This window comes from Haliotis rufescens, unplaced genomic scaffold, assembly GCF_023055435.1.
Source record: "Haliotis rufescens isolate VD_foot unplaced genomic scaffold, xgHalRufe1.0.p SCAF_29, whole genome shotgun sequence".
Taxonomy (NCBI): Eukaryota; Metazoa; Mollusca; class Gastropoda; order Lepetellida; family Haliotidae; genus Haliotis; species Haliotis rufescens.
Genome location: NW_025963990.1, coordinates 3,705,549 through 3,732,378, shown reverse-complemented (window position 1 = coordinate 3,732,378; position 26,830 = coordinate 3,705,549). Strand labels below are relative to the sequence as shown.

Here is a 26,830-nt window from a genome sequence, read left to right as displayed (position 1 = left end):
GAATATTGCTGAGTTCGGCGTAAAACAACAAATAAATAAACATACAAACAAATATTAATGTCAAAAGATTTGCAGCCATGTTTGTCTGTAGATATCAACCACACAAAGGAAACCTCCTATCTAATCTTATTGGGAAGGTTAGTTGATAGTTGATAGCAAGCAGACATTACATGTATTGGGATCAAAAGTTGTTCCTGTTGGGTGACCACATTTGCATATGTGTCGGATCGTAATACGTAAGTTTATCGGACTGGTTTATCGCATCGATAACACTGTCAAGCATATGATAAATTTGTTCATCCAGATAATTTCATATGGAAAAGAATCACAGAGATTAGCAGGATTTCACTGGATTAGAAATATATTCCAGCATCAGAATCCTGATAATTATTTCCCTTATCTTAAAAATTAAAAAAATACAATGTGAATTTTCCATAAAACGGAAGAGCAAAGCAATCATATCACATAATAAATTATATTAAGTTGTTTTATAATTACAATCTATTCATGAATTACTAGTTAAAATCAAAATTAAATTCTCAACAATAACACAAAAATCAACTTAAGACTACATACCTTCACTTCGGAAAGCCATTTTGAAATTTAAACGGAATATTTCTTGAAAATTTACAAACTTATCTCAGCCAGAACAGCAACTTTCAAGGGTTACACGAAATCTGCTGTGCACATTTTTTAGTTATTTCCTAAAATCTGGCCTGACATCCAAACAGTTGCCACATTGGAATGATGTGACGGTTTTATGAACATCAGGAACACTGGCTAGTTTATAGGTCCGAGCCGTGGACTGTAATCAATCTGAGACTGATGACACATATAAATGAAATCTGGCACACACTGATTTACTTCACTTTCATGACGATCCTTTCATCAAGTTGCAATGCACCTGCAACCACTGCCTAAACACAATAGTCATTGTAACAAAGAGTCAAGGCCATTGTACAACACACATATTTAAAAAAAAAGTATTTTTAATTTATGTGACTTCAATTTTAGAAAGTTTACCCCATCTTTGCTCGCATCCTTCCTTCCAGTTCTCACAAGTTTAACCCCCTTAAAGTTCAAATGGAACACTGTTCATAATAATACACTACTACTTCCAAACTTAACAGGAAAAGGGTTAAGAGGGTCATGTGACTAATCTTTCCTGTACCATTGGATGTTATTTCCGATAGTAGCCAATAGACTTCTGTAATCAAATGTCCCCTTCATGTCATCAATATTTCCAAGTACTGTTGATGGAAAACAAGATAGATACGCACAACAAACAACACTACAGGCACAAGAAGCATGAGTCTAAAGTTCAAACTTTCTTTTATTAAATTTGTTTTCATTTTGGTAAATCATATTTCGTTCCTACAGATATTCATAAGCATTTGGGGTAAATATTTCTTCTTGTTTTACTGATGAACCTCAAAAGACAATTAAAGTAGAAATTTGCAGGATAACATATTCCTATTTTGAACATAATTTTGTTCATAACTTTTTCGTCATTTCTTAGTGAGTTTAGTGAGTGAGTGAGTATGGTTTTAGGCTGCTTTTAGCAATATTCAAGCAATATCACGGCGGGGGACACCAGGAGTGGGCTTCACACGTTGTATCTATGTCGGGAGTCGAACCCGGGTCTTTGGCATGACTAGCTAACGCTTTAACCATCAGGCTACCTGACCACCCCAAAGCAAGTTTAGAAATGAAAACAATTAGTATGTCATGTTGGAAGCTGGTCCTACCCATTCAGTGAAACGTACCCTTAAGTGTGATGTTGACAGACAAAGGATAATAATGGAGCCAAACAAATACTAATGATGATGATGATGATGATGATGATGATGATGATGATGATGATAGGCCTATTTTATTGCGCTAGATTTCCACACCAAAGCAGGTCTCAAAGTTTAAATTTGTACAAAGTAGAGATTAGCTACTTTTTTTTCCCAGGTAGCCAGTGGTAAAATCAAGAAGGCAAGCCAATAGTGTAGGTATCCAAAAGCATTTGAAATTATCTTTTATCAAATAACCATTATATGTACAAGCCACAGCACTAGTCTTGGAATTGTATATTAGTGGAAACTGTACTTGATTTTTGTTATTTGTGACTCGAACAATGATGCAATTTATGTTACTAGATTACAAAGGTATATCCTTGCTTATCCAATAAACTATCAACTAAAATAGAATACTAATTACATTAATATTTATGCATTTCGGTTCATTGTTGACTTTAGGAAGAATTATTTGCGAGTACAATTAGTAGCAGACACGTTTATTTTTGTGTCTACATATGTGTAGCCATAGAATTTAGTCGCCACAAGATATTTTTCAAGGTAGTCATTTGGCTACCTCTGAATTCTAGACAGTAGACAAATTGAAATTTAGGTCGCATTGGAGACCGTTTTAGTCGCAACTTTGAGGCCTGCTCAAAGTGCTATACTACAGGCACAGGTGCACTAGGGGAGGTAACTCTTACAGCTTTCACTCAAACTTGTAACAGATACTGAAAACAAAATTCTCAAACGTTGAGAGGGAAAATGATCCAAATGTCTGTTATCTATGTTGAACAGTTTGATAAGCTTGTCAACGATTGAGATATCTGAGCAACTGATCTATACAACAAAAATCTAGCAAATATTTCTGATCTAATTCTACCTATGTTCAAGTTAAAGAAAGGTCGTTAGCCTGACTAAAACAGGAGGTCGACCTTTATACAATTGGAAGAAGTTCAAGCAGTGAGTGAGTCAATATGGTTTAACGTCACTCCAGCAATATTCCAGCATATTTCATGTCAGGCGTACCAGAAATGGGCTTCATACATTGTACCCATGTGGGGAATCGAACCCGGGCCCTGGCATGATGAGCGAACCACTAGGCTACCCCTCCACCCGACAAGTTGTAAATAAAATCCATTAATCCTATCTACTTGTCTTAAGTATCATGCATATATACGCTGGCATAATAATCATGTAATCTCGTTATAGAATAGTTAAACTTGTCAATAAATTAATTTTTCATAAATAATTCATACAGCGTCACAAGGAGGAACAATAATATTTATTCAACCAGTTTTAAGGGAGCTAGGATCTTCATTTGACACAAATAATTCTTGTTAACATATTTTCAACACTTGAAGTTTGGGGGTTGACCAAATTATTTCTTTTGGATTCTTAATAGAAAACAAAACCTGCAGACATCTAAAAATGTATTTATTTTAAGCAAAGCAAAGAATTACCTCAGGGACTTATCTAGGTTTCTAAACCAACTTGCCTTAACTGTCAAACTGGGAAAAAATAATTACTTTATTCAAAAGGGGTATTTTTTTAATGTATCTATTTCCCTTTATTCTGAGGTATTTAAAGATTGCATTCAATGCAACAATTTAAAACTAAGCTTTAAAGCCTGTTCCAATTTATTAGTCCCAGAGCTCCAGATAAGCTTTTGGTGTTGTGGGTATTTTACCCATGCATTTTAAAATCATTGGGTATCAGTAATTCTATCTGGGTATTTAAATTTCTGTTACCCACTAGTTTTTACACATGGGGGTATTTAAATTAAATATTTAAAAACACTATTCGTCTAGTCCCTGCAAACTGGTGTCGTGTGGGTTCGAGAGCTTTATAGGACTCAAAAATACCACGATACTTCCACAAGAAAGTGTGATGGCAAATGATCATTATGTAACTGTCATCGTGGAGTTTGGCAAGGTTGACGGAATGCCCGTTTATTATTTCAAAATAAGTTGCTGATTTGCTAATCAAATACACAGGGCTACTTCACAATATTTTTACTTGACTACCCGGACCCATGGTTATAGGGCTGCTCGGGTAACTTGGGTACTCGGGTCGGGTGGGTACTGAGTAGGACCGGGGTACCCACAGGACTACCCAGACCCGTGGTTATAGGGATGGGACAGGTAACTCGGGTACTCGGGTCAGGTGGGTACTGAGTAGGACCCGGGTGTTACAGGACTACCAGCCCCATGGTTATAGGGCTGGTCAGGTAACTCGGGTACTTGGGTCGGGTGGGTACTGAGTGGGACCCAGGTACCCACATGACCACCCAGACCTGTTGTTAGTCAAATGATATATTGTTCAACAACAAAAAGTATCTAGAACTCTATGGTCACACTTTAAGTGACAAATGTTCTCATTTCTTTCTGTCTATGCACCCATTCCTTCTGACATTTATATGTTTGAAAATAGATATAACTTCATGCAGTAAACTTCAGTGTATGCATGACTATATCATTTTGTTCGTATAACTAAATACATTTTCCCAGGGCTACTGTCAAACTTGTCCCAATCAGAAATTTTGTACCAATCTCTTGAGACCTAGAGCTGGTACCTGTATAGGGTCGTGTAATAGGGGGTTGGGTACCTCTGTAGTAAATTTGGACTCATCCTAGCCCTATTTTCTATTATCTTTGGCAAATTGTGGGGTATATAATCTTAGGAGTGAGTGAGTGAGTTGGGTTTAACGCCGCTTTTAACAGTATTCCAGTTATATCATGGCGTGTCAGCTTCATGTGTGAGGAAAGCCCGAAGTGATGCAGGTCTCAGAAGTTTACCACTTCGGTGAAACCCACAAGCACAGGTATGGTGCTTACAAACCTAGAAACATAATCGGGGCGAACCAGGATTCGAACCCACAATCATAGGTTTCTGGCGTGCCAAAGGGATGCAACTCTGCACAGCGAATCCCGGCGCCTTAGAAGACTGGGCCGACCATGCCCCCATATATAATCTCAGGAGCATCTCACCTTTCCTCTGACTAGATGGGGAGTATGTTCTGTCTGGTTGTTCATAATATCCATCCTCCCAGACGAAGGCTCGTTGATTGTAGTACTCGTAATACCCAACACTGGGGAAGAACTTCATCTTCAGTGCCAATCGTTGACTCGGGGATAGATATGGACAGTATTCCAGGTCGGACAAAGTCCATGGATCCTCGTACGGTATTCCAGAATTTGCATAGTCTCCGTTGCCATAGTGATTGCCATTATGGTTTGGTACTATATAATCCATCCTTCCATCACCTGAAAGAAAAATGTAAGACATAAATATTAGAATAATCAGACAATACAGGATGTTATTACTTCAAGTTGCGAAGAGTGAGTGAGTTGGTTTAACACTGCTTTCAGTAATATCACAATCTCATTAAAATCAGACCTCAGTTCTCGCCACCGCTAAACAAAGATCTGAGGACATCCCATTACGGGTCAAGTCAGGCCGACCTTGCACGAACTTTGACCGACCAATGGAATGACCAATCAGACGGCAGCTATCTCGTGCTTTACGGCACTGATTTCAAATTGGCGATTACGCTTCAAAACATATTTTGACAAATTCTCGATTACAAATGTGAAACCTGAACCAAACAACATTCTGGAATGGCTAATAGATGGTCTAGATTGTAAGGATTCAGTTGTTAAAGCTGTAACTAACGTTCGGAATACCCCATGTTAAAGTTTTCGAGGCTGCATGATTAGAAATCACATTCTGACTGTCACTTTCATAATCTGGTAAGCGACGCTCTGATTGATCGGATGAAAGGTCGTTTTGACGTGACCCCTAGATCTTTGTTTAGCGGTAGCGAGAACTAAGATCTGATTTTAATGAGATTGGTAATATCACAGCCATATTGAGACATTAGCCACAGGGCCACTTCTGCCCAAAACAAACAGAATGAGTGAGTTGGTTTAAAGACACTTTGAACAGTCCGTCAGTTATATCGTGTTTGTTTGTTTTTTGTTTAACGCCATACTCGGCAATATTCCAGCTACTTGACGGCGGTCTGTAAATAATCGAGTCTGGAATAGATAATCCAGTGATAGACATCATGAGCATCGATCTACGCTATTGGGATACAATGACATGTATCAACCAAGTCAGTAAGCCTGACGACCCATTCAGCCTCTTATGAAAAGCATGGGTTGCTGAAGACGTATTCTACCCGTTGTTTACAGGTTATAAATCAAAAGTATGTGTGAAAAAACACATAAGTTTCAGATGTTTAACAAACCAAGCATCAACCATAAAAAATTCAGAAAAACATACAAAACATTATGGATAACTTCTGGTTTATTTCACAAAACAACGTTTCAATGTAGGTTCTTATATCATTATCAAGCTTGAGTGACAACAACGAAGTGATGGGAGGTATATATGCATGATATGTTGTGATAAGCAGCAGATTTACTTCAACAACAGGTAATAGATAACAGGTGAGGTGAAATGGGGTCCAAGATTATTGCACTTATATAGCGACGTGCATGTAGTGTGTGTGTTTGTGTGGCTGCTTGTACTAGTCCGGACTGATGCCCATTTATAGTGCTAGCTCACTGAGATACCATGCCGCAGTTTAACATGAATACCCCACTCAGACACGGTATACTGACTCCGAGCCGACCAGTCCTTGATTTAGCCTCTTAATGCCGAGCGCCAGACAGGGTAACAACAAGTACCATCTTTTAACGTCTTTTGGTATGACGTGGCCGGAGATCAAAACCCGGGCCTTCCGCTCTCCGGGCGGACGCTCTACCACTAGACCACAGAGGGGGTTAATAGATAATTGCACACAGATAATTGGATGAAGCCACATTGAACACACTTATTTACTGACCAGCATCTAGAATGCTTATTAAACAATCAGTCAATCAAGCAAAAGTGGACTAAATTAGTATGCACAGATATGCAAATACATATGAATAATTACAAATGCTGTTGGTTTGGTTCCTGTCTAACAGAATTTCCTATTTGAAATCAGGTGAGCTACTTTCACACAGGGCGGATGGTTTCCATCTACATTCGTTTGTTCACGGAAGCACTGAATGTACCTCTGTGTATTTAAACAGTTTTTGCAAGGGCTGTGCTAAAATAATTCCCAATCAGACATATTGAACCCAACTCGCGCGACCTACAGCAGGTACCCGGGTATGGTAGGTCAATACAGGGTTGGGTACTGTGTCCCAGCTCTAAGACCTATCCATTTGGGTAAAAGGGCATAGCTCAGAGGCAACAGTGACATCGAAATGACATAATTTTTACCCAAAAAAGATTTTCAGAAGCATAAACAAATTCTCATATTATCCCTATTCTTCATTCAAAGTCATTAAAGCTGACAGGATACATAAAAAATATGTTTATTTGTGAACACCTACGAATTCTCATGCCCCAACATGACACACAAGACTCAAGGCACTGGCACATAGGCAGATCCAGAGGGCCCCCCCCCCCCCCCCCCCCCCCAACACTCTTTTTGAAAACCAAAAGTAGTATGTGGGAGGCAGTAAAATTATCTGAAAGAGGATTTTGTTATTTAGACCCCTCCCTTTTAAAAATGCTGGCCCCACCCTTGCTAGATGTACATATTTGCATAGAAAATGATGGGGTCAGTTGGTAATCATACAAGGTTCATTCTTGTAGTACCCATGCCGACAACAAAACTCAAACAGCATCAATACAAAGATCACAAAACATACGTTTTTGTCCCCGTCTGCAAATCACGACCCTGTATCTCTTAATCTCGAAGCAACTAGCAACCGCACAGCTTTAGACACAATCATGTGAAAATACATCTAAAATTAATAAATTCACGCTCAAACATCACCCAATGTACTGGTTACAAATGAATGAATATCCTACAACCCAAACTCCCAGATGATTAAAATGGTTTGTCACCAGCCTAGATCTGAATCATTGTGAGAAAGTTCTCGTCAGATTTAATCTCAAAAGATTTCAGCATGTCATGCTCCGCAAGGAATCCAGGATCTCTAATCCCCTCCAATGCAGGCCTTCCACGACGATGATAATCCCACAGAACACTGGAGAAGCAGGGAGATTTAAAACCATGGACCAAATGGTTCAAACAAGGATATTTCCATCTATTCGTGGTGAAATATTACAGATTTTATTGATAAATTCACAAAAAAAACCATTAAGAATAAATAAAAACTGTGTTTGATGAAAAATATGCTTTTTATAAACATTTTTATTTTTTATTTTGTTTCAACCTTTATTTCAAGTGAATTTTTTTCAGGAAATAAAAATCTCAAAATGCCTGAAATATTATAAAATGATAATAAGTTTGTTTTCTGAACCTTAGCATCTTGATCTACAACATTGCAAAACAAGAAACTGAGTTGATCTAGATCTGGAATTATTTAAGATATTAAAATTAAATTTTTTCTCAAAACTATACAAATTTATTTAATTTTTTTGCAGCACTTATAACAATTTTACACTGACTTGAACTATGATAGAACTCCATCAACCTAATGATTGAACAGTGATGACAGATTGAGTTGAAACATAAAATGAACAGTGTTTATCAAATGTAGGCCAATATTGATCCAGCTGTACCTTAATTATGTCATTCCTATGAATATTAAAACAAACATTTTTCATGTGTTGCAACAACATAAACACAATTTAAACTGTTTTCATAACCTTTCCAAGGCCATGTTAGAAATGAAAATCCAAAGTGAGTCTAATTTTATTTATTAGACTTATTTATATAAACACTATTCCAATTAACGGGACTATTCTAAATGAATCTCTTTGTTTGTACATCATTCCCTATCTTATATATCTGAAATGTGAAAAAAAAAATATCATGAAAAACACAACTAAAACAACACTAATCCTCTACTTTAATGAAACCAAAATCTTTTTTACAAACCCAAAAGTAATTTTAACATCTGTGAAATTAAATAAAAAGCTAACCTCAAAGAATTAATTAAAAAAGCATCAAATGACCACTGACAATTTCCCCCCATTTTATCCTGTCATGTGCTGCCAGAGGCTAAATTTGGAGCAGTTTTCAGAAAAAGTAACAAAAAAGGAGCTATATATTTTTTCTAAAAAGGTCAACAAAACTAATTATTGTTCTACACTTTTATATGACCAACAGGACACAGACATTTATCTAGAATTTCAAACTACAAGCCCTTGACTGGACAATTGTGAAATAATTTATTATGTAAAAAATTGGGATTTTTTCAAGTTCTTACTTTCTTATATTTAGAGGTATTTTAACATTAAGTTTAATGTAATATTGTAAAACAACACATTAAAACCTATTCCTTTTTATTGTCCTGTTATTAGTGAAAATCAAGACAACTCTAGCTCTGCAAAGCCATAACATAATTAATATATAAAAAATATAGTATGAATAAATTATGTATGAATATAAATTGTGAAAAGCTTGATTCCAGTGTGGGAAATTTGATTGACATTTGCTGATGGGGTTGAATAACAGCGCCAGAACACGTCTGGATACATCTTTGAGCCAAGGACAAGAAGAAAAATATTTAAAAAGAAAGCTGTCAGTGTTGATTAATATTATTTTATTAGATACACACCTCTTGAAATGAAAATTCTAACTTATGTTCAAAATAAGAATATTTTCAGAAATCTATTTTTTTAACTTCAGTAAAATGTAAGGTAGGTTCATTTGAAACACGAGAAACTGAATTGAGTTTGACATCCGATCTAAAAAGCAGATGGGATCATATTTCTAGGTTTGTCAGCACCATAACCGTGCCCGTGGGTTTCACCGAAGTGGTAAACGTCTGATACTTGAATCACTTTGGGCTTTCCTTCCACATTAAGCTGACATGCCGTGATATAACTGGAATACTGTTAAAAGCGACGTTAAACCCAACTCACTCACTCACTCCGATGTCAGAATCTCCAACTACCCAAAAACAAGTAAAGAAATCACATAAGTATCATATCAAAAGTAACCTAAAAGTGATAAATTTTATTTCAAAACCTATAATATATACGCATATTCATCCACAGAAAATATAGAATTTGCATAATTTCAGCACTTGACAGTCACTCAACAAAATAGAACTATGTATGTGCCCCACATCTCACCACAGAAAATCCTTGCATTGAAAGGAGTTATCAGTCCATGACAGATCTGCAAATCACATACACAGATAAGCTCTTGTGATGTTCCCAAGAACACTTAAATATCAAGAGCACATTCAGAAGCCCACTTGGACAATGGAAGGCTTTAAAACAAAACAAAGGCTTTGTGTCCAACAAAAATCGTAAGATGTGATTCCGCTACAGACAACAATGGCACGTGGTTGCAGACTGATATGAACAGGAATAATTATTTCTTCACACAGATTGGGAACTTCTAAAGCACCTGCCGTGAACTAACCTGATTACTCAAAAGGTCAACATTTCCAGTGTGTCAATGGCGGACAAATATTCTGTTTAATGCCTGGCACAGATGCATCGTCAATCTGTAATTATTTCTTTGTAAATGGAATTAAAGTAATTCTTGGGAGTTTCCCTGATGAGGAAGGAGGAGAGGTTGGAGGGTAGAAGAAAATGAAATTTGCATACGGGAGAACGATAATGAAAACTACATATGCGTGAACGATAAGGAAATTTGCATAACACCAGGGTATGAAACTCCCCAAAATTTCAGCCAAACCACAGGACTGGCTAGCTGAAATACTTGCCAGCCCTGACCAAAACCTGCCTGCCCACTATAATCATATGTTTCTCAGGATAAGCTAACAGGGTTTCTTTTTGGTTACATTTTATCATTCATCTTTACATGTGAATTAATGCTTATCATCGGGAAATATTTTGAATATTTTCACATATGAAATATAACCCGACCGTCGGGCAGGGGGATTTGAAAATCTGGCAGCCCTAGTTGAAATCAACCCGTCTCGGACGGTCGGGCAGGCAGGTATTTCGAACACTGATAATACCAATCAATACAACATTTCTATTCATAAAAAAGCTGCTATTACTGTCCTTCGTCCTAATGCACATCATCCAAGTTACAAAATTCCCAAAATACCAAAAATTCTGAGTATCTTGACATTTAAAATTTGGTAAAACTTCAGTGCAATCACTTAAACCAAGATGTCCAAATAATCTGGTCTTGCATACTAAGAATAATACCTGTCAAAAACGTTTTGAAACCCGAATGCTTAAATTCTCTAAAAAAACATTTCTTTGATTTGAATAATTCACAAATGGTGACCACTTAGACATCATGAAGACGACACCAACTGTCAACAAAATTGCACCGGACATGACAGACGAACAAAGAATTGTACAAATACATTTTCAAATATGAAAGAAGGGTGCATGGCCACTAAAAGGTCTGTATCTAACCATCGTGACACCTAGTGTTATAGAATAATGCATGTGTCATGATTAGTTGTATCACCAGCAGTATCTTTGTCTGGAATCAGGAAGCTATTAACATGGAGTCATTACGGTCAGCGTCCGTTTCATTCACCTGTCTCTGCTGCTCACATCCAAATCTTTATCAACACTAAAATTCTGAATCTTGTCATTAATGTTAATCAAACCAAAAACTATGGGGCAACAGAAGTAGTCTTAAGTTGATAGAAGTACAAAATAGGATAGTATTGATCGAACATTATTACCTGACAAATTAATATTTGACAAAAGTAGTCAAAGGTGATAGAAGTACAAAATAGGATAGTATTGATCGTACATTATTACCTGACAAATTATTATTTGACAAAAGTAGTCAAAGGTGATAGAAGTACAAAATAGGATAGTATTGATAGTACATTATTACCTTGCATGATGCTGAATGTTTTCATGTCATTTTCGAAACATTGATTTTGTTTTTCAATATGTAATTATTAAGTGTACAAAAACAAAAATTTGAATAGATACGCAGTCCAGGTTTCTGTTTTCTCATATTTTATTTTCATATTTTTATGCCCTTGGTCAAACACGTGTTTAACATACTATTCCTCCCACAGGCTGACAAGCATAGGTTCCTGGGGACCTATTCTAACCTGGAATCTCCATAGGGAGACAAGCATAGGTTGCTGGGGACCTATTCTTACCTGGAATCTCCATAGGGAGACAAGCATGGGTTGCTGGGGACCTATTCTTACCTGGAATCTCCATAGGGAGACAAGCATAGGTTGCTGGGGACCTATTCTTACCTGGAATCTCCAAAGGGTGACAAGCATAGGTTGCTGGGGACCTATTCTTATCCGGAATCTCCATAGGGAGACAAGCATAGGTTGCTGGGGACCTATTCTTACCTGGAATCTCCATAGGGAGACAAGCATAGGTTGCTGGGGACCTATTCTTACCTGGAATCTCCAAAGGGTGACAAGCATAGGTTGCTGGGGACCTATTCTAACCCAGGATCTCCATAGGGAGACAAGCATAGGTTGCTGGGGACCTATTCTAACCTGGGATCTCCGTGGTAGACAAGCATAGGTTGCTGGGGACCTATTCTTACCTGGAATCTCCATAGGGAGACAAGCATAGGTTGCTGGGGACCTATTCTTATCCGGAATCTCCATAGGGAGACATGCATAGGTTGCTAAGGGGCCTATTCTAACCTGGAATCTCCATAGGGAGACAAGCATAGGTTGCTGGGGACCTATTCTAACCCGGGATCTCCATAGGGAGACAAGCATAGGTTGCTAAGGGGCCTAGTCTTACCTGGAATCTCCATGCGGAGACAAGCAGAGATTGCTGGGGGCCTATTCTAACCTGGGATCTCAATAGGGAGACAAGCATAGGTTGCTGGGGGCCTATTTAAACCTGGAATCTCAATAGGGAAACAAGCATAGGTTGCTAAGGGGCCTAGTCTTAACCAGAATCTCCTGTAGGAGACAAGCACAGGTTGCTGGGGATCTAGTCTAACCTGGGATCTCCATGAGGAGACAAGCAGAGATTGCTGGGGATCTAGTCTAACCTGGGATCTCCTGTAGGAGACAAGCAGAGATTGCTGGGGATCTCGTCTAACCTGCAATTCCCTGGTAACCACCAGACAAGAGGGGCAGGTCACTGAGTTTGATGGTTGGGGCTGGGGGGACTGTTGGAGGTGTGTCAACTTTAATAGATATCTGCAGTCTCCCATAGAGAACCTGGGTCAAAAGCATTAAAACAAGTTCTGGCAAGTCAACTTCTTTGACTAGTCTTGATTTCTTCAATTTCATAAAAAAAATGATTCAGGGCTCATTTCTATCATAAGATAATTCATTTAACTCATTAGATATATTCATTTCAGAGACTGAATGTTAAGATAATCATAGCCGTTCTAGTTTCTTCAGAAACAAAGATGGAGGTAAAGGACTAACTGACGGTCAGACAGCAGCTACCAGTTCCTGTAAGATGAAAAGCTTCTCATTTATTGGTGAATATAACGCCAAATTAGAATCTGACCTTTATGAGACAAAAATATTTTCGCAGGAGATATTTTCAGCTGTATCTTTATTCTCTTCATCAGAGTCCCAGGGTAAACCTCATGCTGAATCCAATGCCTAGTTCCAATGATGGCAAGCTAGTGTCTCCTCATTGATTAAATTGGGCAGTTTGCAGAAATATCAGAAAAATGTCGTCAAGAGTTTCAGGCCATAACTTAAATTTAGCTGACATTCATACAAATGTCAAATAACCAACTAAGTCGATAATATTCTGATAAATAATGATTAGTGTATATATTTAGTTAAGGTTTTATCCAGGTTTCCAGACTAACACTTTCTCTAAAATAATTGTCATTTTTCTTCATCAAAAGAACCTTTCCTCTTCTGCTGTTTTCATAGAAACTAAACTTAGTTTACTTTGATCTAGACTTGCCTAGGCTTTTAGCAAAAGGATAAGAAATAAATGACGAGTGGGAGGTGTTTATCATACAATAAAACAATGACAATTTTCATATCTCCACATTAGGATGCGATTGTTTGGTCATTGTGTTTATCTGTGTTGCCTAGCAACAACTAAGATGAACAACTCATCTAACATCATGAACATACAACGTCATCAAGTTGTGAGCACATGTTTGAATCTCCAGAAATGATGTCATGATAGAAAAATGTCTTATCTTGAAATAATCCACACTTCGTTCTTCACTTAGACTAACACATAGTCAACGAAAACATGTCTTTAAAATTATTTTTTTTGAAAGAACCTTTCCTCCTGCTGCTCATATGTGAAATCAAGCAAACTAGACTTTGTTATTTTGATCTAGACTTGCCTAGGCTTTTAGTAAAAAAAATACCTAAAAAATATAAATTCCACAGTCATGGAGCAGGATTATTCTTCGTTGTTCTTTGCGATATATCGCATAGCTATCTTTGTAGATATTAAGTGGAGTAAGATTGAACACAGTTTTAACGTATAAGTGGTAAGAGTTGAAAGTGCTCGCCAATATAAACTGTGAGGACTACCAGGTTTCTTTCAAATTTGGGATTGGGAAAAAATGATACTCATCAAGAATTCATATGAACCATAAACCAGAAGGCAGCACACAATCTGATTCTTGTTACGATGTTGAATAAAACACCTGAGATACTACGTCACTGTAATATACGATAGGAATAAGTGGAAAACCTACAGGTACCTGAATACTCTCAGTTTAGTCTCTTTATTAAGGATGGCTCTGTGGTCTAGTGGTAAAGCGTCCGCCCGGAGAGTGGAAGGTCCAGGGTTCGATTCCCGGCCGCATCATACCAAAAGATGTTAAAAGATGGTACTTGTTGTTACCCTGTCTGGTACTCGGCATTAAGGGGCTAAAACAAGGACTGGTCGGCTCGGAGTCAGTATACTGTGTCTGAGTGGGGTAGTCACATTAAACTGCGGCATGGTATCTCAGTGTGCTAGCACTATAAATCTGCATCAGTCCGGACTAGAACAAGCAGCTGCACACACACACACACACACACGTACATACACATTGCTATATAAGTGCGACAATCTTGAACACGATGTTAAACCCCATTTCACCTCACCTCTTTATTAGGAACTGATGTCAACCCTAACTGTAATAGGAATAACTGACTGCCTCCGGAGACCGGAAGGTTAGGGATTTGATTCCTGGGAACGTCATACCAAAGATGTTAAACAATAAATGGTCGGCTCGGAGTCAGTTTATATGTCTGAGTGGGGTATTCATGTTTAACTGCGGCATGGTATCTCAGTGAGCTAGCACTATAAAACACGCATTAGTCCAGATTAGTTCAAGCAGCCACACACACACTTGCATGTATGTTGCTGTATAAGTGCAATAATCTTGACCGCTACATTAAATCCCATTTCACATCACTTCAATTCGTAAGAAGTAATCCAAGCAGCTGACAAAGCTTTACATTTCATCCAATAATGGAGATAGCCACGAGGTGGACAGGAGACTGACCAGTAGATCTTAATTAGAGGATTAATTAACTAATGACCCGTGTACCCGTGTCCACAGATGGGGCTTGCAGGAATCGCAGGGAGCATCTCAAAACTTTCAAAGTTCATTTTACTTCTCCAAGTGTTTCGATCAGTGAAGGACTGCCTCTGTGGTGTAGTGGTAGAGTGTTCGCCCGGAGAGCTGAAGGTCTGGGGTTTGATCCCCAGCCGCGTCATACCAAAAGACGTTAAAAGATGGTACTTGTTGTTACCCTGCCTGGCGCTCGGCATTAAGGGGCAAAAACAAGGACTGTTCGGCTCGGGAGTCGGTATACTGTGTCTAAGTGGGGTATTCATGTTAAACTGTGGCATGGTATCTCAGTGAGCTAGCACTATGAAATGTGCATAATTTCAAGAACAAGAAACCCCACATGTGCATGCACATTGCCACATAATCTTGGACGTGACGTTAAATTTGATTTCACCATCAGTGAAACAAAATCAGGAACAAACAAAATTTTAGAAAATACATTTTAACTGATTTTTTTCAGAGTGAGTTTGGTTTCATGTGGCACCGGACATATCACATCCATCATATCATGGCATGTTTGTTTGTTTGTTTGTTTGATGGTGCACTCAGCAATATTCGAGCTCAACTAAGTCAATAACCACCCGATCCCGTTAGTCGCCTTTTACAACAAGCACAGTCACCTTTTACGGCAAGCCTGGGTTGCTGAAGGTCTATTCTACCCCAGATCTTTCACAGGTCGGAGTCTCAGAGGAAATCCAAAGTGATCCCTGTCGTAGATGTTCACAACACTGATCAATGAACCCATGAGTACAGGTATGGTGCTAGCATACCAAGAATCATAATCAGAGTGAATCTGCTTTGTATAACTTATCATAGGATCCTAGCACTCCTAAGGGACACAACTCTGCACAGAGCATTCTATTGCCAAACAGAGGTGACATATTTGAAAAAGTACACACAAAAAGAAGATGAAGACGACAGTTACAATTTAATTTAAAAGTATTGTTTTGTTTATTTTTCTGGCCTTTGTTTTATATTGTTAGAATACTAATGCAATAAGTATCATGTAAGGATAAGAATTTATGGATGAACAACTTCTTTATTACAATTAAGAGTGACGTTTCAGAGTAGGTTCTAACACCGTTATGATGCAAGTTGTTAGAACCTACACTGAAACGTCGCTCTTAATTGTAATAAAGAAGTTGTTCATCCATAAATTCTTATCCTTACTTGGGGCGGTCAGGTAGCCTAGTGGTTAAAGCGTTCACCCGTCGTTCAAAGCCTGACATGGGTACAATGTGTGAAGCCCATTTCTGGTGTCCCCCGCCGTGATATTGCTGGAATATTGCTAAAAGCGGCATAAAACCAAACTCACTCACTCACTCACTTATCCTTACTTAGTACTCCCAACTTCTAAATGCCTATCAAAGAAGAAAATAAGTATTGTGTTTCGTATCCCTGTGTTTGAGATGCCCCCTGACACTTAGTGATAAGGTCATGCAACATCATTTCCACATCTACTTCGTCTCATTTACATTTCTTTAAATAAAAAAAATAAAAAAGCTACTGCAAAGTGATATTAATGAAACAGACCACCAAAAACAATATTGCATCAGAAAAATACCTACAAATAATACAGACAATCTCGTACAAATAAACAAGACAAATAATATTTGAGATGCCCCCTGCCAGGCCACACTGCCAGCGAGACAGGGTGAGACATGGTGAGACATGGGTTATTATCCCACCATTAACAAGACGCTACTGTAGATGGTCTTCATCTTGTCAGTGGTTATTTTCCTGCTGAGTGAACTAATCACATCCTACAAATAAGATAACAACAAGGCAATCCTACATCTCTCCCACTGACAGAGCCAGCAGAGGTTGCAGTTGTCCTGGTGGGAATATCAAGTAACAAGTTTCCAGTGTTGTCTGTGGTAAAATTGTCACAGTTTACCATTTAATTCTGTTGTGAACTTACCGCATTCGACGTAATAAGCGCCCTGCTCTTATAAGCGCCCACGGCGATATTTGCTAATATATTGGCTAGTGAACAATCCCAATTAGCACCCCTTAGGATTGATCAATGTACACAAGATTCATTTATTCGAATATAATACGCACTCGTGTGTTATATGTACCCTTAATTATGGGCAATTAAATTCTGGAAAAATATATCTATCGTACATAAACATTTCAGGCTGTCAGCATAAACCACGAAATTTACTTTTCAGCTGTTTTTTTCCACCAAAATAATATTCTAATAAGAGCCCCCTATTTCTAATTTTGAGAGCACCCTGGGCGCTTATTACGTCGAATATGGTAAGCTGTTTAGTAATTCTATTCAGTTATTTTGAGTTTGGAAAGTTATTAAACATCACAGATATTGGAATAGTTATGAAATATATATATAAATAAATAAGAGACAAACCATATTCAGACAGAAAAAAATATCAGACAAGGTTTGTGTGTTTGTTGTTTAATGCTGCACTCAGCAATATTCCAGTTATGTGATGGCGGTCTGTAACTAATCGAGTCATGATGTTATCATGATTGAGTGTGTTGGGCTTAACACCACTTTAAAACATTATTTCAGTTTTTTCCTGGTGATTCAGCTTAATGTATAAGGAAAGTGAGACTGGTCTTTGACAACGTTTACACCTTTGGTGAAACCCAAATTTCATTAAAATGAGACCGCCTCCGTGGTCTAATGGTAGAGCGTCCGCCCGGGGTTCAGGGTTCGATCCCTGACTGCGTCATACCAAAAGACGTTAAAAGATGGTACTTGTTGTTACCCTGTCTGCCGCTCGGCATTAAGGGGCTAAAACAAGGACTGGTCGGCTCGGAGTCAGTATACTGTGTCTGAGTGGGGTATTCGTGTTAAACTGCTGCATGGTATCTCAGTGAGCTAGCACTATAAATCGGCATCAGTCCGGACTAGTACAAGCAGCCATGCACATACATACACGTGCATGCACGTCGCTATGTAAGTGCAATAATCTTAGACGCCATGTTAAACCCCATTTCACCTTACCTCATTAAAATGAGATCTTAGTTCTCACTGCCACGAAACAAAGACCTAAGGACACCTCATTACAGAACGACCTTTTGCAAACTTTGACCGATCAGTGAAATGACTAACAAGAAGTCAACATTAGCCAATCAGAAAGCAGCTTTCTCAAACATTACGGCACTAGTTTCAGACTGCCGACTTCCATACCGGATGACACTTTGAACAATATTTGACAACGTTCACGATTCAAAATTTGAAAACTGAACAAAAGAAAAGTTTGGAGTGAGTGAGTGAATATGGTTTTACGCCGCTTTTAGCAATATTCCAGCAATATCACGGCGGGGGACACCAGAAATGGGCTTCACACATTGTACCCATGTCGGGAATCGAACCAGGGTCTTCGGCGTGACGAGCGAACGCTTTAACCACTAGGCTACCCGACCGCCCCTTGAAAAGTTTGGAATGTCTAAGAGATATCCAAGAGTGTATTGTACTTCAGACATATTGGAAAAGTCTCTTCTGTTGCAAATATTTATCCCACTGAAGCAAGAGAGACAATGACTTTGATGGAATCAGTCGTACAGCCCGTAAACTAAGATCTGATTGGTGAAACTGACAAGCACAGGTATGGTTCTGACAAACCAAGAAACCAAAATCAGGGTGAATGTGGGATTCAAACTATGATCCTAGGTTTCTGGCCATCTCATAACCCTCTGTAGCAGGGCGTGGAGTCATCCCACAGATGACATCCTTACCTTGTCAGCTTGCTGACGGGGTGAACCTCTTTGGTCATGTGGACAAGACATCCAACCTCTGATCAAAAGGTTCGAATCCCATCATGGAGTTTTAAAAGACACGTTTTGATTGACTAAGTGTTAGTCTAGTCATAACCACCTTAGACAACTGGGCAACATGCGCCCCGAAACATATTTACAATTAATAAAATCAATATCATTGTTGTGTGTCATTAATGAAATGCCTTCTAAATAGCCACACTAATAGCATCCTCTATGTAAACAGCTGATGGAAGGAATCTACAGCCAGCAGCTGCTGTAGCCCCACGGGCGGAGTTAATGTGGAATCTATCATCAGTATATTCTCATCATAATCTGGCTGGAATGTAGCAAAGAGCCTACAGTGTCTGTCAAATGTCACTTTACAGTGTCCGTCAAATGTCACTTTACAGTGTCTGTCAAATGTCACTTTACAGTGTCTGTCAAATGTCACTTTACAGTGTCTGTCAAATGTCACTTTACAGTGTCCGTCAAATGTCACTTTACAGTGTCCGTCAAATGTCACTTTACAGTGTCCGTCAAATGTCACTTTACAGTGTCCGTCAAATGTCACTTTACAGTGTCCGTCAAATGTCACTTTACAGTGTCTGTCAAATGTCACTTTACAGTGTCTATCAAATGTCACTTTACAGTGTCTGTCAAATGTTTGTTTGGCATCAAGAATCAAGAATATTGAATTTTTGTACAGAACACTCCCACTAGGCAGGTACAAACTAGCTACTTTTGGGAAAAAATATATATAATTGTAAATATGAAGGATAAATATCCATATAATGAACATTATTGATAAAGATATTACATATTAACTGGGCAAGCCGAGCAGAACTAGGACTCTACCCTCTTATCTACACAGTATTAATCAAAATAGCAAATTTTTATCACCATGTATATTCTTCCAAAAACATAATACTTCAGAATGCTTTTACAGAAAGTACATATTTGGTGAAAAAACGATTAGGATGGGTTTACCAGCTCAATCTCTTCTTAGGAAAACACAATTTGAGTACTTCAGCTTTCCTATCACCAATATTCAAAGAGACAATCAAATCTAAATTCAACTCCCTCTTCAAGGAATCTCTTAAAGATGCAAATGCAAAAAGAGGCACAGGAAACAAACTTAGGACTTATAGGATAGTTAAAAATGAAATAAAATTAGAACCCTATCTCAGTCACTGTAAAGTAAAAAAATATCGAGTTCACTTTTCTAAACTCAGACTAAGTAACCATAAATTAAATATTGAACTTGGAAGACATACAAAGCCACCAACCCCACTACATCAGAGGCTATGCTCTACATGTTCAACCATTGATGACGAAAAACACTACTTACTTCGCTGTATTAAACATACCCAAGAAAGAAATATACTCTTTGAAAAATTATCCAGACAAAATGTAAATGTTAATGTCCACAGTCATGAAGATAAATTATTTCACTACATCCTGTCAGATAATGAAGCAGTCAATATCAACTGCATTTGTTTCCATATCTATAATTTCAAACAATAAATATCCCTTCATAATCAACCGTTGACATTTTATGTATAAAAATATCATCAAATATGTTATATTGATTATTTTGTTTATGTGTGTCTACAGGAATGTAAATTATGTATGTCTGTATATATGTATATATGAATCATAATGTCTTGTCTTTTAAAATTGCATCTGTCCCGTAATGGAACGTTTCTGCAATAAATATTATCTATCTTATCTATCTATCTTATTATACAAAATACAATACAATATATATTATAACCTGATCTTATTCTGCTGTTTGAGACGAGTTTTACGATCTGTTTAGGTGTGAAGTTCCTCTCCATCAACTTCTTTTTATCCCAAAGAATTGCTACAAATACATGTAAACCATGTTGTCACTAGTGTCTGGAGGAGTAACTCTATCGGTACAGTAGTTTGGTGAGGTGATCTGAAATTGGGTTTAACATCGCGTCCAAGATTATTGCACTTATATAGCGACATGCATGCACGTGTGTGTGGCTGCTTGTACTAGTCCGGACTGATGCCGATTTATAGTGCTAGCACACTGAGAGATACCATGCCGCAGTTTAACATGAATACCCCACTCAGAAACAGTATACTGACTCCGAGCCGACCAGTCCTTGTTTTAGACCCTTAATGCCGAGCGGCAGACAGGGTAACAACAAGTACCATCTTTTAACGTCTTTTGGTATGACGCAGTCGGGGATCAAACCCCGGACCTTCCACTCTCCGGGCAGACACTACAGTAGTTTGGAGAGTACAGAAGAAAAAGTTTAGTTTGCAGATTTTGCATATTCTATAGTCGGCAGAGGTGTTGGTGTACCTGCCTCTTTCTGTCTCCAGATTGTGGCAACTGAGTCTTAATTTATTTACAGTGAGTGGGGGTTTGACGCCGCTTTAAACAATACTCCAGCAATATCACGGCAGGGGACACCAGAAATGGGTTTCGCACATTGTGACCATGTCGGGAATCGAACCAGGGTCTTCGGCGTGTCGAGCACACACTTTAACCACTAGGCTACCCCACTGCTCCTGATTTAGTTAAAGCTAATCTATGATGTTTGGTGATGTGTCTTTTTCCCTGCAGTGTTGTGGTTTACCATCAGAAAAAGGATGTTTCACTGTCAGAATCATCATGAAGCATTTGTTTTTTCTTATCAGCTGAGTGAGTGAGTGAGTGAGTGAGTGAGTGAGTGAGTGAGTGAGTGAGTGTTTAATGCCACTTTTAACAGTATTCCAGTCATATCATGGCGCATCAGCTTATTGTGGGAGGAAAGCCCGAAGTGATGCAGGTCTCAGATGTTTACCACTTCGGTGAAACCCACGAGCACGGGTATGGTGCTGACAAACCTAGAAACATAATCGGGGCGAACCGGGATTCGAACCCACAATCATAGGTTTCTGGCATGCCCAAGGGACGCAACTCTGCACAACGAATCACGACGCTTCCTCTAAGTGTTGAGAAGTTTTTAAGATAAGTTTTCAACAGGTTTTAATTATAGTATTTCAAATAATTTATATTGATAGAGAATTATTACCATCCGAAACAAAGCAAGCTCAATCTCTCATTTAGGAAACAAAATGGCATGTTTCTTGTCTCTCTCTTTACTTTCTATAATACAGATGACTGAATTAAACTATAGATCTCATAAAGTTTAAAATCATAAACAATATCAGTTATAGATACTTAATTAAAAAGAATAATACAACATCCCTTAATCAAAATAAAACTGTCCAACATTTCACCAATACACTTCATTAACCAATAACTCTAAAATAAACAACTCCACAGCAAACTCTGTTATCAACAGATCTTTAAAAGATGGAACATTTATCTGCTCAGGAGATGAGTAAAGAGCCTGTTGACGGGAAACATCAAAGCGGGGCCATTAGTAATCAGACAAGGATGGCACTAACAAGATAATAACTCCGCCAACTAACACATTACATCAACATTTCCCTTTATTTGCAATTTAGTATCAGAACATCTGCATCTTATTAGAAGAAACTTGAATCTAAGACCACACCTTAAATTGGACTCGAGTCGAGTCTGCATGCACGTAGCAACCTATACAAAGACAGTAAACCTTTCATACAAATTATGGGCTGATTTTTCTCCGAAATGATCTTAATTGAGGCAGTTCACTGATCACATACATTTCGGACCATGTAATTTGAGCATGTCTTTTTTCAAGAGATGCTCTGAACTTCAGTCAATAAATCCTACATACATTCACTAACTTTCTAATGAATAAACCCAGCAGCTGATTACAGCTGGATCATTATTTTTTAACTGTAATTAGTTGTTTTTTTAAATGTATTTAAAAAATCAATATACTGAAGGAATACAATCATGTTTTGTCATAGAGTTAGCAATGGTTTAACAATGTTTTTATGTGAAAGATGAAGAAATTAACATTACCATGCAATTAAAATATTACTACTTATTATTATCATCATCATCATCATCATCATCATTATTATTAGCAGCAGCAGCAGCAGCAGCTGGGACAACCTTCTTTGAATAATAAACTCTCATTACAACCACGATAAATTGATCTTTTCACAATTTATAAAATTTAGATTTTTATAAAAAGAATTACTAAGAAATCCCCAATCTGAACTCCAGTCGTCAAAAGAACATACAAATGAAATAAATAATTATCATCAACCTGCAGCTGCGATAATTTGCCCACATGGCCCTGTTGATTGTGGAGCGTACTGAGCTTACCTGCACCCCCCATGGAGACTTCGCACGGTTCAGTGAACGCGGGTGACTCCCGGCTCGATGTACCCTCGGAATGCCCTCTCTTATGTACAGGGATCAACTTAATCCTTGAGTTGACGAGCGGTGATTAGGCCGTAATGATAGCAGGTCATGGTATCGCCAGATAGATCTTGATAAAAACATCATTACTAGAAATACTGTGTATGCATGAGTACTCAGTGACGAGCGTAAGCTTGTAGGGGTGCTTTGTGATCCTTACTTTGTAGGAAACATTGTTTCCTAACATGAAACAATAATACTGAAGCCACACTATAGTAATTATTAGATTGACATCCATTTCATTAAAAGTAGGAGGTGAGAGGCATTTGATTTTGATCTATTAAACAAGTTAGTTGAGGAATATCTGTCCATTAATTGTCAAGAGATGGGATGCTGGTGCAGTGAGAGTATTTGGTGGGACAATGTGTGCTCGAGACTGGTATTTGATGGGACAATGTGTGCTCTAGACTAGTATTTGGTGGGACAATGTGTGCTCTAGACTAGTATTTGGTGGGACAATGTGTGCTCTAGACTAGTATTTAATGGGACAATGTGTGCTCTAGACTAGTATTTGGTGGGACAATGTGTGCTCTAGACTAGTATTTGGTTGGACAATGTGTGCTCTAGACTAGTATTTGGTGGGACAATGTGTGCTCTAGACTAGTATTTGGTGGGACAATGTGTGCTCTAGACTAGTATTTGGTGGGACAATGTGTGCTCTAGACTAGTATTTGGTGGGACAATGTGTGCTCTAGACTAACATTTAGTCTCTGAAATCTTATATTACACAATATCCATCTTGACTCTAAAAATAAATAAAAAATAGCTGGCTAGACTTGCTTTTGTATGCATTTCTAGATTTTTTTTTCATAAAATAAATATATTCCACGGTCATGGTGCAGGACTATGTGTGCTCCATCAAATATAGAAACAAGGCAACACACATGGCGATCGTCTTCATCTGTCGGTACTAATGTTGGTAGGGTGTTTGGTAGACTGTCTTTCAGTCCCTGAACCATATTATTTTCCTTCTATCCTGCCCTTTCCATAATGCTATAGCCCTGAACAGGAGCAAGTCTAGTCATGATTAGTTTTCAAGACTCAACACACTGTATCTAGCCTTTCTCCAAAGCAATACTGAATGATCAGTCCATGGATGCATAGTAATTCTATCCTTATAATAGGCAAGTCTAGGTAAGTAGGCAGTATTGAGGATGCTAGTCTTTGGTAGGGGCAACTAGTTCTTATTACCGTATTTGACGTAATAAGTGCCCAGGGCACTCTCAAAATTAGAAATAGGGGTCTCTTATTAGAAAATTATTTTGGTCAAAAAAGAGTTGAAAGATAAATTTTGTGGTTTATGCTGACAGCCTGAAATGTTTATATACAACAGATATACTTTTGCAGAATTTAATTGCACATAAGTAAGGATGCATATAACACACGAGTGCGTATTATACTCGAATAAATAAGTCTTGTGTACATTGATCAATCGGAAGTGGTGCTCATCGGGATTGTTCACTAGCCAATATATTAGCAAATATCGCCATGGGCGATTATTAGAGCGGGGCTCTTATTACGTTGAATACGATATTTTTTATAATCTAGTATTAATGATATAATAAGAGTCATGTGCAATTCTACACTGTATCGTACATTTGTCTCACAGATCATATCAGTCTCTCAGGGCCTTTTGTTGAGTGATTGTCCCATATTTAGTCCCCGAAATAAAGTTATCTAATCTAAAAATATGAATCTAAAAAATAAAAAATAAAATAAAAATGAAGCCCAGAACAATGCTTAATTTCAGAGCTAACCATGTAATACAATCTAGACTTGCCAAATCATTCTAGACTTGAGGTGGACTCAATTTATTCTCTTGGGTCGGGGAGACAGACGAGGTGATTGTATCAGTGTTGATAGTTGAGGGCTGTGTGAGTCTGTCAGACAGGGAGCTTCCTTGCAGAACAGACAGACTCTGTGTTTTGGAACCACCAAACGTAACCAATATTTGGAAGCTTCAATCATGCCATTGTTGATAGTTGGGACAAGAATTCAGAAATAACATTTCCACCCAATATCATCATGAGATTATCTTTCCAAATATGATGTAGATAGTAATATGGACAGCTGCCAGATCTAAGTTGGTAACTGAAGAGTATTGTACCACTTGGCAGTAATGGCAGCTTGGTGCCAGAGTCTGATCTGATCTGGGGAAGGTTGTTGTGTTGTTCATGATATCATCATCTTCGTGGTAGGCGCTGCTGTCATTGGAAATGATGACACTGTTGTTTCAGTAATGTTGTTTTTGAGGACATTAACCCTTTTGGGGATAACAACTTCTTTATTAATACACATTCCTTATTAATACAATGCCATTTAGAAAGGGTAAAAATGTAACAACTTTCATATTTGGGATAACACTTCCTGAGAAAATTACAAATTCTAGTACTTTTTCGGGTTGAGTGAATGAGTGAGTGAGTATTGTTTTACACCGCTTTTAGCAATATTCCAGGAATATCATGGCGGGGGACACCAAAAATGGGCTTCACACATTTTACCAATGTCGGGATTCGAAACCTGGGTCTTCGGTGTGACGAGCGAATGCTTTAACCACTGCGCTACCCGACCGCTCCTTTTCGGGTTAAGTCCCATCCAGGAATCACACCCACACTCTCAGAGTGAGGCACAAAATCACGAGCACACAAAGTCAGCAATCTAACCCACTCACCCAGCGAACTTCCACAAAAACGTAAGTCCCAAAACTGGTCATCTAGATCACATACTCTGTGTACCCTTCTGATAAATTGGCACGGCTCCCATGGCCGAAAGCTATGAATACACAATGCCATTTAGAAAAGTGGTCAAATATAACAAATGTTATATTTTGGATAACATTCCTCAGTAAAGTACACAATTATAGTACGTTTTGAGGGGTAATTCCTGGATGGTGCCTCACTCAGAGAATGTGGTTTCGAATCCCGGATGGGACTCAACCCCCAAAAGTACTAGAATTTGTAATTTTCTCAGGAAGTGTTATCCCCAATCTGACATTTGTTACATTTGACCACTTTCTAAATGGCATTGTATTAATATGGCAAATATAACAATCGTTAAACTTCTTTATTGCTTGTGACGTTTAAGGGCAACTTTCCACTCCTTCATCAGGGGCCTGATCCACAAAAAGTGGATTGTCTTCAATTATCTTTCAATGCCCACCAAAGACTTAATGCTGCTCTTGTTGACCTAGACTAGCACATAGTACCCAAAATATAATTATGTATATGGTAGAGTAAAAATAATTTACTAAAGAGCCCTTGAGTATTAGGGAACCTCAAGTCTCTTAATTCCAGCATTAGTTCTTAAGGGTCAATTATGATGGACTGTTACCATGGTTACAAGATCGACAGATAATAACACTTTATATGCTCAACTGTAGACTAACATCTAGCCTCTGAAATGAACATGTTGTACAGAAAACAACCAGTTGCTCAATTATCTTAATAAAGATATAATAAAAGGGAGCCCAGAGACTCTCTTCATTTTCTGATACTGCAGTAATCT

General features: G+C 38.1%; 1 protein-coding gene across 8 annotated transcripts in view; it reads right to left on the bottom strand.

Moving 5' to 3' along the window:
* LOC124144419 (rap1 GTPase-activating protein 1-like) overlaps positions 1 to 26,830 on the bottom strand; it is a 345,341-nt gene that overhangs the window by 249,145 nt on the left and 69,366 nt on the right. For 7 of the 8 annotated variants that reach the window (XR_007223059.1, XR_007223060.1, XM_048402791.1 and 4 more), the window contains exon 2: positions 4,772 to 5,047. Coding sequence is in view for 6 of the 8 variants with exons in the window: in XM_048402791.1 (XP_048258748.1) it covers positions 4,772 to 5,047 (276 nt within the window). In the remaining 2 variants the exon portion in view is untranslated. Of the gene's footprint in view, positions 1 to 576; positions 775 to 4,771; positions 5,048 to 26,830 lie in introns of those variants that run through there. The other variant, XM_048402794.1, reaches the window with a different exon arrangement.